At 45.1% G+C, this 18,001-nt stretch overlaps 2 protein-coding genes and 2 pseudogenes across 6 annotated transcripts; 2 read left to right on the plus strand and 2 right to left on the minus strand.

Annotated features, from left to right (window-relative positions):
- Window positions 1-2,272: 2,272 nt before the first annotated feature.
- Window positions 2,273-3,169, plus strand: LOC147956868 (uncharacterized; annotated as a pseudogene).
- Window positions 3,170-5,336: 2,167 nt separating this feature from the next.
- LOC147956869 (uncharacterized) lies at window positions 5,337-8,962 on the plus strand (annotated as a pseudogene).
- Window positions 7,615-14,141, minus strand: LOC125524503 (uncharacterized). Of its 5 annotated transcripts, XR_015610264.1 has the most exons (7): window positions 13,995-14,141; window positions 13,799-13,879; window positions 9,492-13,668; window positions 9,295-9,363; window positions 8,779-8,930; window positions 8,374-8,481; window positions 7,620-8,261 (listed from the first exon to the last, which is right to left on the minus strand). XR_015610264.1 is itself a non-coding variant. In XM_087534556.1 (4 exons), exon 3 carries the CDS (start codon window positions 11,989-11,991, stop codon window positions 9,523-9,525), a length of 2,469 nt encoding a protein of 822 aa, XP_087390682.1. In that variant the 5' UTR covers window positions 11,992-13,668; window positions 13,799-13,879; window positions 13,995-14,141; the 3' UTR covers window positions 8,971-9,363; window positions 9,492-9,522. The 5 variants fall into 5 exon arrangements, 2 of the variants coding, with proteins under 2 accessions (XP_087390682.1, XP_087390683.1); XR_015610265.1 differs by having other exon boundaries at window positions 7,615-8,261; window positions 8,374-8,930; window positions 9,295-9,366; XR_015610263.1 differs by having other exon boundaries at window positions 7,617-8,261; window positions 8,374-8,930.
- Window positions 12,007-13,290, minus strand: LOC147956870 (putative disease resistance RPP13-like protein 1). Its single transcript, XM_087531496.1, has one exon. The coding sequence runs from the start codon at window positions 13,288-13,290 to the stop codon at window positions 12,007-12,009; it is 1,284 nt and encodes a 427-aa protein (XP_087387622.1).
- Window positions 14,142-18,001: the final 3,860 nt, after the last annotated feature.

The raw sequence follows: 18,001 nt of genomic DNA on the forward strand, positions 1-18,001 counted from the left end.
TCCTAATCAGCATCCTACTGGGGTTGTGCATCTGCCTCATAACGTGAAGAACCCAGGTACTTTCAGCGCAAAACTGTCAAGCCAAAACGTTCTTCAGTTAACGCAGTTCAAGCAAAATCAGTATTCCCTAGGTCGTGCAACACATACTACAGAGGTACAAGGCATCGAGAGTCATTTGCAGAACGTGATTCAATTCTGGGCAGTGGATGTCTTTGCATGTCTCAGTATGGCAGCGGTGGAAGAAATCTCTTGCCATGGAACATTTGCTACACATACAGGTTATCTAATTTCTTGTATGTCCAGAGAATGCCCATGGCCGTCATTTGATTGCTTTCATGAGGGCGCGCACCTGAGCAGTTGCCAAGCAGCACAGTCACGGTCAGAGCTACTAAGAGTAGAATTTCGGACTAGTACTCCTAGTTCTCCTGATCCAAATCACACGAGAGAATCCTGTTGTGGCTCTCAGTTTTGTGGAATTTCAGAACAGCAAAAGAGTGAGTGCTATGAGAACTCCTATTCTACTGTTAACAATCTTGGTTCAGTGGTATTTGAATCTCATCATCTTGGTTCTAGTTATCTATACCTCAGTAGAAAAACCATGTGGTGTCCGCAAAATGAGCAGCAGAAAATATGGCGTTCGAAGAAAGTTATTTGCGGGATCCTTATGGTGCCAAGATTTATCTCTATTCCAAGTCAGAAGGAAACACAACTAATGGATAATATGGACTTCATGGTGGCAGTACGGTTGTTCTTTATATCATCTATGCAGCCATCTTATGAATTGCATGCTCAAGTTCAACAAACTTCGTGTGGCCGTCGGCTCTCTGTTTCAGTTGAGCTACAAAGTTATGATGTAGCCAACCTCCGACCAAGACCATGGCCAATGTTTGAGTTTACTCAGGAAATCATTCAACGGAAGCTACACTTGGCATTAGTTTCAGGTAATTATTGCACAACTCATGTGGTGTTCAAGCAAATCTCGTGTAGTCAGCTCTATCTACAGATTGACCACATGAGGTTCACGTGTGATGAATTGTCTAGTGCTCCTGGAATGACCAACTTGGAATGCATTGGTCCTGCTACCTATTTTGCTTCTTTGCTACTCACTTCTCCCGCTATCAATCACACTGGATTCTCCTACTCAAGTACAACTGTTACAACACTGAAACTGCAGTTTACAGTTTGCCCTACGGAATCATTGTGGCCTGGCTTATTATTATACGAAGATGGTCAGCAATACGACAACGAGCTCTTTCAGCTGGTGAGCGAAGGCATGTCACATACTGCAGTTATTCCACAGTTTATTTTCACTTTGCATGGCGGTCACTCTACTGAATTCTGCAACCCCAATTGGCTCGTTCCAGCAGCTCCAGCCTTAAAAAAGCTACAACTACTTGGGTATACAAGTTTGATTTGCTCTGGCTTTATTCAACGAGTTCCCTGTGGTTGTGATTCTTCAACTGCTGCTTGCGCCCTCTTCTTGGATGATCCTTCCCTGGTGGCCTTCATTACGTTCACAGGAGCTGCTCCTTCTGTTGTGTGGTCTACAAAATGTATGCACCTCGTTGTTCAAGGATCGGATGAGCTTTTACTATGTTTTCTGCCGAAGCCCCCATGGAGTCATCATGCTTTGCGTTACACTGTTAGTTGGCTCGTGATTGTTGCAGGATCATCACCTTGTAAGGCCAGTTTAACTCAAAGGAAGCAATGGCGTGGGTATGCCACCTTGAACAGCCATGGGACCCAGGCGGCAGCAGTTTGTCCGTGTGGATTCCTCACTCACTGGAAGGAACGGGTCGCTGTCAAGGAATATTGAGTGGTGACCAGAATTACGAACGGTCCTCGGTGGCATCGGCTTGGGGTCAAGCCGAATCTCAAGGGGTCGGGGATGTCAGTGACCCAATTTCCAGTAACGGCGGTCCAAGCAGCAAGCCCATCAGCTCATGGGCCGGGCCTGGCTGCGTGCCAATCGAAGGAGGACAAACTACAAGTAAGCCGACCAAGCGTAGCGAACAGGCATCCGGGCTTGGATCACGAACGACAACGGCGGCTTCCTCTTTCCCTATCATCTCCTACCTCATGTACTCCTCCTCAACCTCTTGTAGCTCAGCTTGATCTTCCTGCAATGGAGTAATTCGAGTGATTCGTAAGTGGATACCTAACATCGTGGTATCAGAGCCTCCTTCCACCCTTCCCATTTGCCACAAATTCTCTCGAGTTCGTCCAATTTTTGCCTAATTTTTTTTCTGAGTTCATCAATTTTTCCACCACCATGCACCTGGAGCTGAAGGCCTACTTGGACGATGACCACGCGCGGACCATGGCGCGCTACGATGCCATGGACAAGCAGCATGCGCGGATGTTGAAGATCCTCACGGGCGTCTCGACCCCACACCCGGCTTGCCCCATGGGCACAGCAGCCGATGGCGGCCTCACCAACGATGCCAGAGTGCTCACGGTCGTCCCCGACGCCTTCTCCACCACCACCAAGGCCCAGGAGGTCATGGCGGACCCCCATGGTGCATCCCTGGACTCCATCGACCCGATGCCCATGACCTGTTCGACGACTGGCTCGACCCAGGTCGACGCCGTCGCCAACATCGACGAGGCCCAAGACGCCGCCACCACCGTCCACCCTGAGCACGCGGTCACCTTCAACTACACAGAGGTCACGCAGTTCATACCGTTGTAGGCAGCGCTCTCCAACGACATCATCCATTCACCGCAGATGCCCATGAAACGTGATATGGGAATCGAACAACAAGGTCAGCTGCTACACCCAACGTCGTGGTCCTCGTTTGCGTATCATTCAGAGTCAACATATTTAGAAGCTGCAGTGGGAAGCTTCTGGTTTGTGTCGTGTCCTACTGGAGAACTTTGGTGTTGTTGGCAGTATGAGCATCGACAACAATGGCCGCCCCCTTTCCCAGTACAGATTGTTGTGAACAACGTTGCCTTATTCCACGACACGGCTAGAGGCTACATCTATGATGACTTTGGATATGTGTGGTGGCCACCGGACCACCAACTCTGGATGAGGAACAAATTGCGAGCATGGTTAACTCCTAATCAGCATCCTACTGGGGTTGTGCATATGCCTCATAACGTGAAGAACCCGGGTACTTTCAGCGCAAAACTGTCAAGCCAAAAAGTTCTTCAGTTAACGTAGTTCAAGCAAAATCAGTATTCCCTAGGTCGTGCAACACATACTACAGAGGTACAAGGCATCGAGAGTCATTTGCAGAACGTGATTCAATTCTGGGCAGTGGATGTCTTTGCATGTCTCAGTATGGCAGCGGTGGAAGAAATCTCTTGCCATGGAACATTTGCTACACATACAGGTTATCTAATTTCTTGTATGTCCAGAGAATGCCCATGGCCGTCATTTGATTGCTTTCATGAGGGCGCGCACCTGAGCAGTTGCCAAGCAGCACAGTCACGGTCAGAGCTACTAAGAGTAGAATTTCGGACTAGTACTCCTAGTTCTCCTGATCCAAATCACATGAGAGAATCCTGTTGTGGCTCTCAGTTTAGTGGAATTTCAGAACAGCAAAAGAGTGAGTGCTATGAGAACTCCTATTCTACTGTTAACAATCTTGGTTCAGTGGTATTTGAATCTCATCATCTTGGTTCTAGTTATCTATACCTCAGTAGAAAAACCTTGTGGTGTCCGCAAAATGAGCAGCAGAAAATATGTCGTTCGAAGAAAGTTATTTGCGGGATCCTTATGGTGCCAAGATTTATCTCTATTCCAAGTCAGAAGGAAACACAACTAATGGATAATGTGGACTTCATGGTGGCAGTACGGTTGTTCTTTATATCATCTATGCAGCCATCTTATGAATTGCATGCTCAAGTTCAACAAACTTCGTGTGGCCGTCGGCTCTCTATTTCAGTTGAGCTACAAAGTTATGATGTAGCCAACCTCCGACCAAGACCATGGCCAATGTTTGAGTTTACTCAGGAAATCATTCAACGGAAGCTACACTTGGCATTAGTTTCAGGTAATTATTGCACAACTCATGTGGTGTTCAAGCAAATCTCGTGTAGTTAGCTCTATCTACAGATTGACCACATGAGGTTCACGTGTGATGAATTGTCTAGTGCTCCTGGAATGACCAACTTGGAATTCATTGATCCTGCTACCTATTTTGCTTCTTTGCTACTCACTTCCCTGCTATCAGTCACACTGGATTCTCCTACTCAAGTACGACTGTTACAACCCTGAAACTGCAGTTTACAGTTTGCCCTACGGAATCACTATGGCCTGGCTTATTATTATACGAAGATGGTCAGCAATACGACAACGAGCTCTTTCAGCTGGTGAGCGAAGGCATGTCACATACTGCAGTTATTCCATAGTTTATTTTCACTTTGCATGGCGGTCACTCTACTGAATTCTGCAACCCCAATTGGCTCCTTCCAGCAGATCCAGCCTTAAAAAAGCTACAACTACTTGGGTATACAAGTTTCATTTGCTCTGGCTTTATTCAACGAGTTCCCTGTGGTTGTGATTCATCAACTGCTGCTTGCGCCCTCTTCTTGGATGATCCGTCCCTGGTGGCCTTCATTACATTCACAGGAGCTGCTCCTTCTGTTGTGTGGTCTACAAAATGTATGCACCTCATCGTTCAAGGATCGGATGAGCTTTTACTATGTTTTCTGCCGAAGCCCCCATGGAGTCATCATGCTTTGCGTTACGCTGTTAGTTGGTTCGTGATTGTTGCAGGATCATCACCTTGTAAGGCCCAGTTTGACTCAAAGGAAGCAATGGCGTGGGCATGCCACCTTGAACAGCCATGGGACCCAGGCGGCAGCAGTTTGTCCGTGTGGATTCCTCACTCACTGGAAGGAACGGGTTGCTGTCAAGGAATATTGAGTGGTGACCAGAATTACGAACGGTCCTCGGTGGCATCGGCTTGGGGTCAAGCCGAATCTCAAGGGGTAGGGGATGTCAGTGACCCAATTTCTAGTAACGCCGGTCCAAGCAGCAAGCCCATCAGCTCATGGGCCGGGCCTGGCTGCGTGCCAATCGAAGGAGGACAGACTACAAGTAAGCCGACCAAGCGTAGCGAACATGCATCCGGGCTTGGATCACGAACGGCAACGGCGGCTTCCTCTTTCCCCTATCATCTCCTACCTCCTGTACTCCTCCTCAACCTCTTGTAGCTCAGCTTGATCTTCCTGCAATGGAGTAATTCGAGTGATTCGTAAGTGGATACCTAACATCGTGGTATCAGAGCCTCCTTCCACCCTTCCGATTTGCCACAAATTCTCTCGAGTTCGTCCAATTTTTGCCTAATTTTTTTTCTGAGTTCATCAATTTTTCCACCACCATGCACTCGGAGCGGAAGGCCTACTTGGACGATGACCACGCGCAGACCATGGCGCGCTACGACGCCATGGACAAGCAGCACGCGCGGATGTTGAAGATCCTCACGGTCGTCTCGACCCCACAGCCGGCTTGCCCCATGGGCACAGCAGCCGATGGCGGCCTCACCAAGATGCCAGAGTGCTCACGGTCGTCCCCGACGCCTTCTCCACCACCACCAAGGCCCAGGAGGTCATGGCGACCCCCCATGGTGCATCCCTCCATGGTGCATCCCTGGACTCCATCGACCCGATGCCCATGACCTGTTCGACGACTGGCTCGACCCAGGTCGACGCCGTCGCCAACATCGACGAGGCCCAAGACGCCGCCACCACCGTCCACCCTGAGCACGCGGTCACCTTCAACTACACAGAGGTCACGCAGTTCATACCGTTGTAGGCAGCGCTCTCCATCGACATCATCCATTCACCGCAGATGCCCATGAAACGTGATATGGGAATCGAACAACAAGGTCAGCTGCTACACCCAACGTCGTGGTCCTCGTTTGCGTATCATTCAGAGTCAACATATTTAGAAGCTGCAGTGGGAAGCTTCTGGTTTGTGTCGTGTCCTACTGGAGAACTTTGGTGTTGTTGGCAGTATGAGCATCGACAACAATGGCCGCCCCCTTTCCCAGTACAGATTGTTGTGAACAACGTTGCCTTATTCCACGACACGGCTAGTGGCTGCATCTATGATGACTTTGGATATGTGTGGTGGCCACCGGACCACCAACTCTGGATGAGGAACAAATTGCGAGCATGGTTAACTCCTAATCAGCATCCTACTGGGGTTGTGCATATGCCTCATAACGTGAAGAACCCGGGTACTTTCAGCTCAAAACTGTCAAGCCAAAAAGTTCTTCAGTTAACGCAGTTCAAGCAAAATCAGTATTCCCTAGGTCGTGCAACACATACTACAGAGGTACAAGGCATCGAGAGTCATTTGCAGAACGTGATTCAATTTTGGGTAGTGGATGTCTTTGCATGTCTCAGTATGGCAGCGGTGGAAGAAATCTCTTGCCATGGAACATTTGCTACACATACAGGTTATCTAATTTCTTGTATGTCCAGAGAATGCCCATGGCCGTCATTTGATTGCTTTCATGAGGGCGCGCACCTGAGCAGTTGCCAAGCAGCACAGTCACGGTCAGAGCTACTAAGAGTAGAATTTCGGACTAGTACTCCTAGTTCTCCTGATCCAAATCACATGAGAGAATCCTGTTGTGGCTCTCAGTTTATTGGAATTTCAGAACAGCAAAAGAGTGAGTGCTATGAGAACTCCTATTCTACTGTTAACAATCTTGGTTCAGTGGTATTTGAATCTCATCATCTTGGTTCTAGTTATCTATACCTCAGTAGAAAAACCTTGTGGTGTCCGCAAAATGAGCAGCAGAAAATATGTCGTTCGAAGAAAGTTATTTGCGGGATCCTTATGGTGCCAAGATTTATCTCTATTCCAAGTCAGAAGGAAACACAACTAATGGATAATGTGGACTTCATGGTGGCAGTACGGTTGTTCTTTATATCATCTATGCAGCCATCTTATGAATTGCATGCTCAAGTTCAACAAACTTCGTGTGGCCGTCGGCTCTCTATTTCAGTTGAGCTACAAAGTTATGATGTAGCCAACCTCCGACCAAGACCATGGCCAATGTTTGAGTTTACTCAGGAAATCATTCAACGGAAGCTACACTTGGCATTAGTTTCAGGTAATTATTGCACAACTCATGTGGTGTTCAAGCAAATCTCGTGTAGTTAGCTCTATCTACAGATTGACCACATGAGGTTCACGTGTGATGAATTGTCTAGTGCTCCTGGAATGACCAACTTGGAATTCATTGATCCTGCTACCTATTTTGCTTCTTTGCTACTCACTTCCCTGCTATCAGTCACACTGGATTCTCCTACTCAAGTACGACTGTTACAACCCTGAAACTGCAGTTTACAGTTTGCCCTACGGAATCACTATGGCCTGGCTTATTATTATACGAAGATGGTCAGCAATACGACAACGAGCTCTTTCAGCTGGTGAGCGAAGGCATGTCACATACTGCAGTTATTCCATAGTTTATTTTCACTTTGCATGGCGGTCACTCTACTGAATTCTGCAACCCCAATTGGCTCCTTCCAGCAGCTCCAGCCTTAAAAAAGCTACAACTACTTGGGTATACAAGTTTCATTTGCTCTGGCTTTATTCAACGAGTTCCCTGTGGTTGTGATTCATCAACTGCTGCTTGCGCCCTCTTCTTGGATGATCCTTCCCTGGTGGCCTTCATTACGTTCACAGGAGCTGCTCCTTCTGTTGTGTGGTCTACAAAATGTATGCACCTCGTTGTTCAAGGATCGGATGAGCTTTTACTATGTTTTCTGCCGAAGCCCCCATGGAGTCATCATGCTTTGCGTTACACTGTTAGTTGGCTCGTGATTGTTGCAGGATCATCACCTTGTAAGGCCAGTTTAACTCAAAGGAAGCAATGGCGTGGGCATGCCACCTTGAACAGCCATGGGACCCAGGCGGCAGCAGTTTGTCCGTGTGGATTCCTCACTCACTGGAAGGAACGGGTCGCTGTCAAGGAATATTGAGTGGTGACCAGAATTACGAACGGTCCTTGGTGGCATCGGCTTGGGGTCAAGCCGAATCTCAAGGGGTAGGGGATGTCAGCGACCCAATTTCCAGTAACGGCGGTCCAAGCAGCAAGCCCATCAGCTCATGGGCCGGGCCTGGCTGCGTGCCAATCGAAGGAGGACAGACTACAAGTAAGCCGACCAATCGTAGCGAACAGGCATCCGGGCTTGGATCACGAACGGCAACGGCGGCTTCCTCTTTCCCCTATCATCTCCTACCTCCTGTACTCCTCCTCAACCTCTTCTAGCTCAGCTTGATCTTCCTGTAATGGAGTAATTCGAGTGATTCGTAAGTGGATACCTAACATCCAGGATGCTGCATGTGTTGGTTTTTGGTTATCTGTCATTCACCAAACAAACAATGACACGTAGTACCTTGGAAATCCATCTTCCATCTAATTTTGCATCTCGGTGTTTCCCCTTGAATCGACGGAGAAGACCAAAAATGTACAAGCTGAATAAACACCCAGACATTTCCAAGAGCTGCTGCCCACCAAAGTAGTCATTCATCAGTTTCTCTCACAAATTTGCTCCCCAGCACGTCCAGAATTGTCCATAAGACTGATAGCACAAGCAAAATATGGTGGTACCAGCACGGATATGATAGATCAGCAATTATAAATCAACTTAGCTAGTGTCACGCATGGCAACTGACATAAACTGTACAAGCCTTTCTGAACCGTCCTCATATATACGGTGTAGATCATAAAAGCCAAGTCATGATAATTAAATAACAAAACTCATTCTTGCCTTCTGCAGGACACATTTATCCAGACTTACCTCCGGAAGATACTGCATACTTAAATGTCTCTATGCTGTTCAACAGAGAAATCTGTACATAATGATAATGCCTGTAGATCTCAAACAGCAGGAAATGAGCAACCAGGAAGACCAGCTAGCATGCGCCCAAGGTCTGAAGCAGCAGGCTTTCCCTGAAGCAGCAGGCACATTGTATCAAGTATGAAACTCAAGTACTGCAGTACATCAAATATCTTATTACGGGGGTGAATGATAAAAGAGACCTCCAGTTACATGGTATGTAAGATCACATACGACATAAAGATTACAGGAGATAATAGCAAAACAGGACACCACTAAGTGATGGAATAACGTGCAAATTAGACTACGGTTCCAGGAATTGTTCAGTCAATGGATGATAATCGCATGAATAAGAAGATAACCAACACCACGATTACAAAAAAACATCGTTAGTGACAGTGGCACCAGATGGCAGGAGGTGGTGGAGTGCAAGAGGGCAATGCGTGAAGCAATCAGCAAAGCAGGCGACAGACAGACCGAGGGGATTAACACCAGCCCGTGAAGTAGTAGACAGTTTGGGCTGCAGGATGAGCCAGGCTGAAGCACCTGCTATTAAGAAAATTTTGCAATCAATGGAATATTTCAAAGATTCAAAAGTTTAATGAAGTGCATATATATTACGAAAGACTATATATCTTTGACAGTGCCAAGATAGCCGACGGGAGCTAATTTACCTTTCCGTTTATTTGTAGCTGGGAATCTAGATCACACTATAAATTCCTTCCAACGGATATGCGCGATCTTTGGCCAACTTTCTCCCTCAGGTGCTCGGCAGCTCTCCTTCAATACCTCACAACCCCGTACACATATGTGCCGGAGGGAGGATGGCAGGTCTGGTAAAGATGATATGTTGGGGCAGCTATAGATGTCGAGACTCCTCAGACTGGAGAAGCACTTCAGATTTGTTGGCAGGGAAGTCATTTGACAACCACAAAATCTTAGGGTCTTTACTGATGCGAAATTTGTGCATTCTTCCAATGAAACAAATGGGTCCTTGCATCCTTCAAGAGAGAGAAATGCTGGAACTGAGAAACCTTCAGACGAGAGCATGTTGTTGAATATCACAGAACTGCTAACAGTGAGCGAGTACTGAACTCGAAGATGTGAGATGCACTCAGGGGTGAGCTTCGGAACATCAATCAAATGTACATTGTGAAGTTGCAGGTAAGACAATCCTTCAAGTGTACATAAATCTGGCAAGTTATACAGTACCAATGATTTAACAGAGTTGAGACTACCAACAGACAAGCACGCGGTGCTTCTGCATTTGTATATGCTAATTTCATTTATGTGTGGCCAGTCAGTAGAGAGGAAGTCAGCTGCAAGCACACAACCGCGTATACTGAGCTTCTCAAGGGATAATGGCAAACATTTGGCTCCACTTGCCAACTCTAAAGAAGGGCAGGAAGTCAAGTGAACATGTGAAAGAGAGGTAGCAGCTCGTAAGCCCCCTAATGACCTGAGAGACCAGCAATATACAATGAACAAACGGCCAAGATTTGTCAAATGTTGGAGAACCTCTTCCGAAGGAAGTGTAGTTAAAGTCATGATCTCATTTAAGTCCAAAGTTTCCAGTGAAGCCAGGCCATCAAGGCATACAGCTAAAGCTCCATTTGTAATACTGCAAGAGAAGAGATAAAGATTACGAAGTCCTGATGGTGAAACCAGTGGCAGCACAATGCTCCTTCCATACATGAGGCACATCCTCTGCTCGTGACAATATATCCATGCCTTGATGATATCCTCTTTTGCAAATATTTCATCTTTCTCTCCTTTTAGAGCACTCTGAAGGTTTTGAACATTTGACACATCAGCATGCATAAATATCATCAGCTGGTTCATAAATGAATGTTCCCGTGAGAGTACACTCTTGATATCTGATCCTGCATCCACCTCCCAGATTAAACCAAGCTGTGATGCCAAGTGGTCTGTCCTCATGATCTCTCTCTGGTCATTATTTTCTGGCACATCGTTGGAAGTAAATATAAGCAGTGGGCAATTGTTCAGACATAAATATGTAAGCCCTAGTGGAAGACAAGGTAATGTCTTCAGGTTTGGCACATTGTGGAGGCCAAGCGAAGAGCAATTCCCAAATAGCCCAGTATTGGATGGTAGGCTTTCTAATGCGCTACAGTTAGAAAACCTTAAAGATACCAAATTCTCAAAATAAGAACCGTTAAGTAACCAGCTTGGATATTGTGAAGACTTGTAACCGTCAATTGTAAGGCTCCGAAGTTGACGCGGTGGCATCAGGCCTTCTAGAATCTCCAAATGCAAACTATCCTCTGCATTGGTGTTATTCTGGCAACACCATTCAAGTCGCAAGCTGCCAAGATGACTTTTCTGATGCAGCTTCGATTCTAAGGCTTGATCTTTCCCAGTGACATTCTCAAGATTTGTGACACTTAAGCTGCCACGGATCTCGTTCAGATCCCTCAGCTGTTGCAATTCATATCCCATTTTCTTTTGCAAAGAAAATTTCTTAACTTGTTGAAGCGAAGTTAGCTTGCCAATGTTAGGAATTTGAGGCGCTGCTTTTCTGTTTGAATCATATGTTCCATAATCATACCAGTCAAGATGTCGTAACTTCCTTAAGTTGCAGAGTTTCCCAGGCAAACTCTCAACTTTATCATTTACCAGAAGTAACTGCAAGTGGTAAAGAGTACACAATGATCTTGGCAATTCAGAAATCAGTGTTCTGATGATGTTCAAATACCGAAGGTGCTTCAACTCACCAACAGATTCTGGCAACTTACTACTGCTATAAGATGACAAATGTAGTACACGCAACTTCTTCAAATTCTGTAGTATCTGATTAAAAAGGTCACTTACATCATCCATTAGGGGGTCTATGCAGATAATAGTGCGCAAATGATGTAGGTTGCAGATACTTTGCTTGTGTTGCGTCATACTATGAACACGAACCGATAGATGTCGAACAGTGGACGGTATTTCTGTCACCTTATCATTTTCCAATCTGTAGTAGTCCTCTTTGGAGAGTGATTCTGCCAGATCATGAAGGAGATCATGCATAACATATCTCGGAGTGTCAAAAGTGTATTTCTTGTAAACTGGTTGAAAGAACGAAACAGAGATCATCTCCTTGAAGCAATCCCTCCCAATATCTTCCACTCTATTGTTTTGGTTGCACGAATCAATGAGGCCCTCTGCCATCCAAAGATGAACCAACTAATCAATTAAATACTTGTGGCCTTTTGGAAACAAGCTGCAGTATAGGAAGCACCTCTGCAGACGTGGATCTAACTTCTCATAACTCCACAACAAAGCACTCATCGGATCACTTAAGTCGTCAATCTTTATATTCAGAGCATCCTTCCATGCAGATATATCTGTTTCCCCTTTCAACTGGGAACCCACAGCTTTTGCCGCCAAAGGAGATTGTCCAAGCCTTTTAGCAATCTTTTCTGCAAAATTTTCGAGACTTTCACGTAGCTGTGGATTTCTGATTTCTGGTCCAGCGAATGCATGATGCTTGAGGAGTGCCAAGAAGTGAGCATCTTCCATGTTTTCCAGAGGACACACTTCACAGCAGAGAGCAGCTGGAAATCTATCCTGTCGAGAAGTTACCAAAACTTTGCTTCCCTTATGCTGGGAAACTAGAGGAGCCAACAGTTGGTCCCAGTCCTTCTCGCTGCCAGGTTCAAACCAAACATCATCCAACACAAGCAGGAATTTCCCTGATTCTTTTAGTATGTCAATCAACTTGCCCTGCAGAGTATCAAGGTTATCGATGCGTGGACATTTCCCATTTGAGGCAGACTCGATGATCTCCCGTGTATGACGGTGGACATCAAGTTTGCGTGAGATGCTTACCCACATTCTGACATTAAAACATTCTTTTACCCTCTCATCATTATAGACAAGTTGTGCCAAGGTGGACTTTCCCATCCCTCCAGCCCCAACAATGGCCAAAACGGAGTACATAGCTGTACTAGACTCAGTAGTAGCAGTCGTTTTGGTAAGAAGACGTATTATATGATCGCGATCATTATCACGGCCAATCACTTTGAAAGGTGGTACTGATGTGGTCACAGGAACATGAGTTGATGGTATAGCAGGGCTCTCTGCATTATAACCAGCAGGTAAGCAGAGGAGTTGATGGAAGTCCTTGGCTTTCACTAGGGTAGTCTTCAGTTCCTTAAGATGGCGAATTAACTTTCTGTTCTCTGAACTCAGATTGGACAGCCTGCTCGATGCAACACGCATAGGCTTCATAAAGGTGTTGCTGATGGAGGAGGCATTGGCCTGCAAGGAATCCTTCCCCTTTGCTTGGCGCTTGAGGACGTTGTAATCACTCTCATCCAGCAAGTCTTCGGCCAGGTAAAGTGCTTCTTTGAGTTCCCGAAGCCATTTGTCCAGCTTGGGCCTGTGGTTTTCCTTGTCTGCTGCTTCACTCAACAGCTTGAGCTGGGGCAAGATAGTGGTCTCCAGTTCATGGAGCTCACGTGCCATGTCCACTCCAAGGTATGTTGAGGCACTAGCAAGGAGCTTCTTCAAGGCCGGTGATGCGGCCAATTTTAAGCTAACACTTAAGGCAGCGCTAGCTAATGCCACTTCCATCAGGTTGCAGCGTTTCTTTTTTGGGTGTATATGTCTAGGGAGGAGCGTTTTGTTGGTTTTGTGGAAAGAAAAATTATGGGAAACAAGTAGAATAACTCTAAAGGAAGACTTCTCCTCGTGTAAGGTGAGGGTCACTAGGCTGGAGAGAGTAGAGGTGTTTCTAGTGTGAACGGAGATGAACAAGTAGACAATCTATGAAACAATTCTCCCTCTTTTTTCCTTTTTTGGGGTGTGGAATGGCCCGAATAAAGTGACAGATGGATGAAAAACCTGTTGGAGTAGGAAATCACAGGATAAATTAGTCAACTGCATGGAACAGAGATGAGAAGAAAGAAACCTATTGGCATGTCTGTAGACAATGGCAAAAACCAAGGATAATATTTTGAGAGTGAGTAATGACCTGAATAAATGATAGACGAGCAATCAAAGTGCTTCTGGATCGCAGGTAGAAACAACCCGTGAATAAGCAATAGATGAACACCTGTTGGAGTGAGAAATCATGAGATCAATTAGCCAGTTGCAATAAGGAAGATAATAAACATAACACTACAGCCAGATTCGTAGAGGAAAACAGACGAGAATAGTGGTGAGCTTACACAGATGAAGAAGTGAGAAGCAGCGTTGTAGGAGATGGCGCAGCGATGAGGCAAGGCTGAAGTAAAGGCAGATCGTAGGAGCTAACAATGTTGTGTTGCAAGAGAATGAGAGACAGACATCCCCAAACAGCAGGTCAACAAGGCTATAGCAGATCTGATCCACCCACTTGCCCATTTTTTTAAGTTTAGCTGATCTGGACTTGCTAATAAACTAACCAGTAAGCAACACGGATACAGCTCACTGATTGATAATTGAAGTATAAAGTAGCAGAGGACAACACCGTGTGACTAAATAGAAACAACCAGTTGGTAACAAAATCTTTTTCTTTCTGTCCATCACCATCCTTTTGTAGATGTTCCACCCGCAGGGAAATCATGAAAATAAAGGGGTTTTATTCAAATGGCATCGATATAATGCATACTCAAAAAGGAAGGTTTTGTACAGCCTTATTACTTTCGAATTACTATAGAAGTGTACATGCAGAATTTGCAGAGCGTTTGCTTCTAGGCCTTCCACAAAGAAAGTACTCCCTCCCATCCATATTACTTGTCGCTCACTTAATGCAACTTTGTACTAAAGTTGTACCAAGTGAGCGACAAGTAATATGGATCGGAGGGAGTAGCAAATTTGTTGCTAATGCACTGGTATTTGTCTCTAAATAAATAGTACTCATCATTGATATATCAGATAGCTTTGGAAAGAATGTACATACCTCGAATCAAAATCATTGACATATTAGTTTTGTGATTTCAACAAGCACATGCATTCAGTTGAGCTATCGGCACGCACTAAGAAACATCTCTCGTTTCATATGGCATTTGGAGCCAAAACATCTTGCTTTTCCAAATACGTTGGCCCTGTTCCCTGGTCTCTAATGTGCCACACAGTCCACAGTTAGTGACTGCAATACAAACTGGAGAGGCAATCCTTCCTATTCTAGCATTTTTCACTTCCTTGGGTTTGGTTTACATCCAGAAGCAGCTATTATATCAACCTCAGGTCCGACAATTGTGGACAATAGCACTTTCCTGTCATTCCCTGCTTTACCCACTGAATTACTGCCTGTCCTGTCCTGCACACTTTGAAGCAGAAAACACGAAGCATGCCTCTATAAAGTCCAGCATATATAATTAAGATGTCAGAAATTCCTTTACAACAAGAATGTGATAATACCAGAAAGCAAATTTTGGTATCATTAATTGGTGGTATAAAGTAAGCAAGGAGTGTCTGTTGGCAGGTATCCATCGATACGACTACGCAATTAACGTGGACGAGAACACTGTGGAAAGGACAAGGCGGATGGGAAGTGGATCTTATCTAGTATCATCTGGGAGAGATGCCAACCGGTCAACAGGTCAATAGTGGATCTGTTCCAGCTACCTGCCCTTTTTAAAGTTTTGCTGACTGGACCTGCTAATAAACTAACTAGTAACCAATGTGGACAGTGGACACAGCTCACTAATCGATAATTAAATTACAGAACGTAAACTAGAGGCATCTTTCATGTTATGATAGTGTCACATAATGGAGTATTCTGTATCAAAATCTTCAGCAGCAGATACATAACTCTATGCAATCAGATAAGTACTAGAGGACCCTGAAAATACAACATCATTGTGTGACTAAATACAAACAACCAGTTTGTAATCCCGAAAGCATCGGGAGCAGAGAACTACCATCATGGTGGTAATCTGGTGGACATGGTGTCAGCCCATCAAAATCTTTAATTTTTCTCTCCATCGCCATCACTGGCTCATTACCATGAACCATCCTCACAGATGTGAAATCTATGACCAAGAATAACATATGAACCCATTGATGTTCAACCTGCAGGGAAAGGGAATATGACCTTCAAATTGATCCATAAAGTACATATTCAAAAGGAAGGGATATTGTAAAGCCAAATAGCTTCTGAACTAGTATAGAAGTGTACAGTTTTGATATAGCGCTTGCTTCTAGCTGATGCACTAGTGTATGCATCACTGAATATGCAATACTCATCATTTATGTAATAACCAGCTTTGGAAAGAATGTACATACCTGAGAAAGAATCGATGATTTTTCTAGTTTTAACTAGCATAGGCAGGCAGAGCAATCAGTATCATGTGCCTCAGCCTGAACCACCTGCCTTGCCTCTGGAGATACATCGATCCCTTCATCATACTGTAGCAATTCACACGGTTTCCCAAAGGCAACTCTGTTCTTGTAGGCCAGCCTGATTCACCAAATTAGCATTAGTCCGATAATGAGCTAAATGATTTCTGACCGAAGGTGGGTAGTATCCTACCTATTCTGTAAGAAGAAAAAAGGAGCAGAGTTTTTTTTTCGAAAAGGGGGGCTCCCCGGCCTCTGCATCAGAGTGATGCATACGGCCATCTTATTAACCAAATATCAAAAAGTGCCAACAAGGTTCCAAAGTCTCGAACTGAAAAAAAAGAAAAAAGGTAGCTCACACAGAGCCTAAAAGGCTAGATACACAAACTAGCCAGGAAAAGACGCCACAACCGGCTGGCTATAAATAGATAGGTAAACTAATTGCCTATCCTATTACATGACCGCCATCCAAACCGGTTGAAGATATCCCGAGCTACCATCTCCCAACGGATAGATCCAGTAACCAAATGCTCCCTGGCCTCCATCGGAGTGAGTAGCGACCACGAACGGATCAATGCTGTAGCTCGGAAGATAACCTGCAAAAAATGAATCCGTGATGTTCTGTTAAAAACCAAATCATTCCTGCAATTCCAGATAGTCCACAACAAAGCGCAAACTCCAACCCGAATATGTCTTGCTAAGTCAGGCTCAACCCCATTAAGCCATGTCCCAAATAATGTGTTGAAAGAATTCGGTGGAGTAATATTAAAAGCAATATGGACCATCCGCCAAATAACTTTGGCCAACGGGCAATCAAAGAATAGATGCTTAATCGTCTCATCCCGATCACAGAAACTACACCTAGTAGGTCCTGTCCAATTACGCTTTATCAAGTTGTCCTTTGTTAAAATAACTTGTTTATGAACAAACCACATAAACACTTTAATTTTTAAAGGAACTTTGACAGCCCAGACAAACTTGGAAGTTGGAATGGAGTTCGAATTAATAATATCAATATACATTGATTTAACTGTAAATACTTCAGATCTAGTCAACTTCCAGCGTAATCCATCGGGTTGGTGAGAAAGTTGAACCTCCATTAGTCTCCTAACTAGATGGAGCCATTCTTCCCAACGATTGCCCGCTAAGGACCGTCTAAACTGAATATTAAGGGGGATAGATTGAAATACCGTTGCTACGAACACCTCACGTCGTTGAGCAATCCGATATAAAGATGGATATTGAATGGCTAAAGGTGAGTCGCCAAGCCAAATATCCTCCCAGAAACGTGTACTTGCACCGTTTCCAATAACAAACCTCGTCCTATTGAACATTGATTGTTTGACTTTCATTAGTCCTTTCCAGAAAGGCGAATCAGTCGGCCTGACTGTGACCTGGGACAATGTTTTAGTCTGGAGGTACTTGCTGCGAAGGATCTGCGCCCACATGGCCTCAGTCCCGGAGGAAAGCTTCCACAACCACTTACTAAGAAGGCATCTGTTCTTAACTTCAAGATTTTCAATCCCAAGACCCCCTTGGTCTTTCGATCGACAGATGATGTCCCATTTAGCAAGCCGGTATTTTCTTTTAAGTTCATCACCCTGCCAAAAGAAACGCGACCGATAGAAGTACAGTCTTTTCCTAACACCAACTGGGACCTCAAAGAACGATAAGAGGAACATAGGCATACTCGTGAGCACCGAATTAATCAAGATCAAACGGCCTCCGTAAGACATGAGCTTACCCTTCCAACAGCTCAGTTTCTTCTCAAATCGATCCTCGATGCACTTCCATTCTCTGTTGGTCAGCCTACGATGGTGTATCGGAATACCAAGGTATGAGAAAGGTAAACTCCCCAACTCGCACCCAAACAATTGCCTATAAGACGCCTGTTCGTCTTTGGCTCTACCAA

The sequence above is a fragment of the Triticum urartu genome, chromosome 7A (assembly GCF_056163025.1).
Source record: "Triticum urartu cultivar PI428250 chromosome 7A, HENAU_Tu73, whole genome shotgun sequence".
Taxonomy (NCBI): Eukaryota; Viridiplantae; Streptophyta; class Magnoliopsida; order Poales; family Poaceae; genus Triticum; species Triticum urartu.

What these genes read in the sequence shown, in the direction of transcription:
- LOC125524503 (XM_087534556.1), bottom strand. Translation starts at nt 11,991, where the DNA reads ATGGCAGAGGGCCTCATTGATTCGTGCAACCAAAACAATAGAGTGGAA.
- LOC147956870 (XM_087531496.1), bottom strand. Translation starts at nt 13,290, where the DNA reads ATGGCACGTGAGCTCCATGAACTGGAGACCACTATCTTGCCCCAGCTC.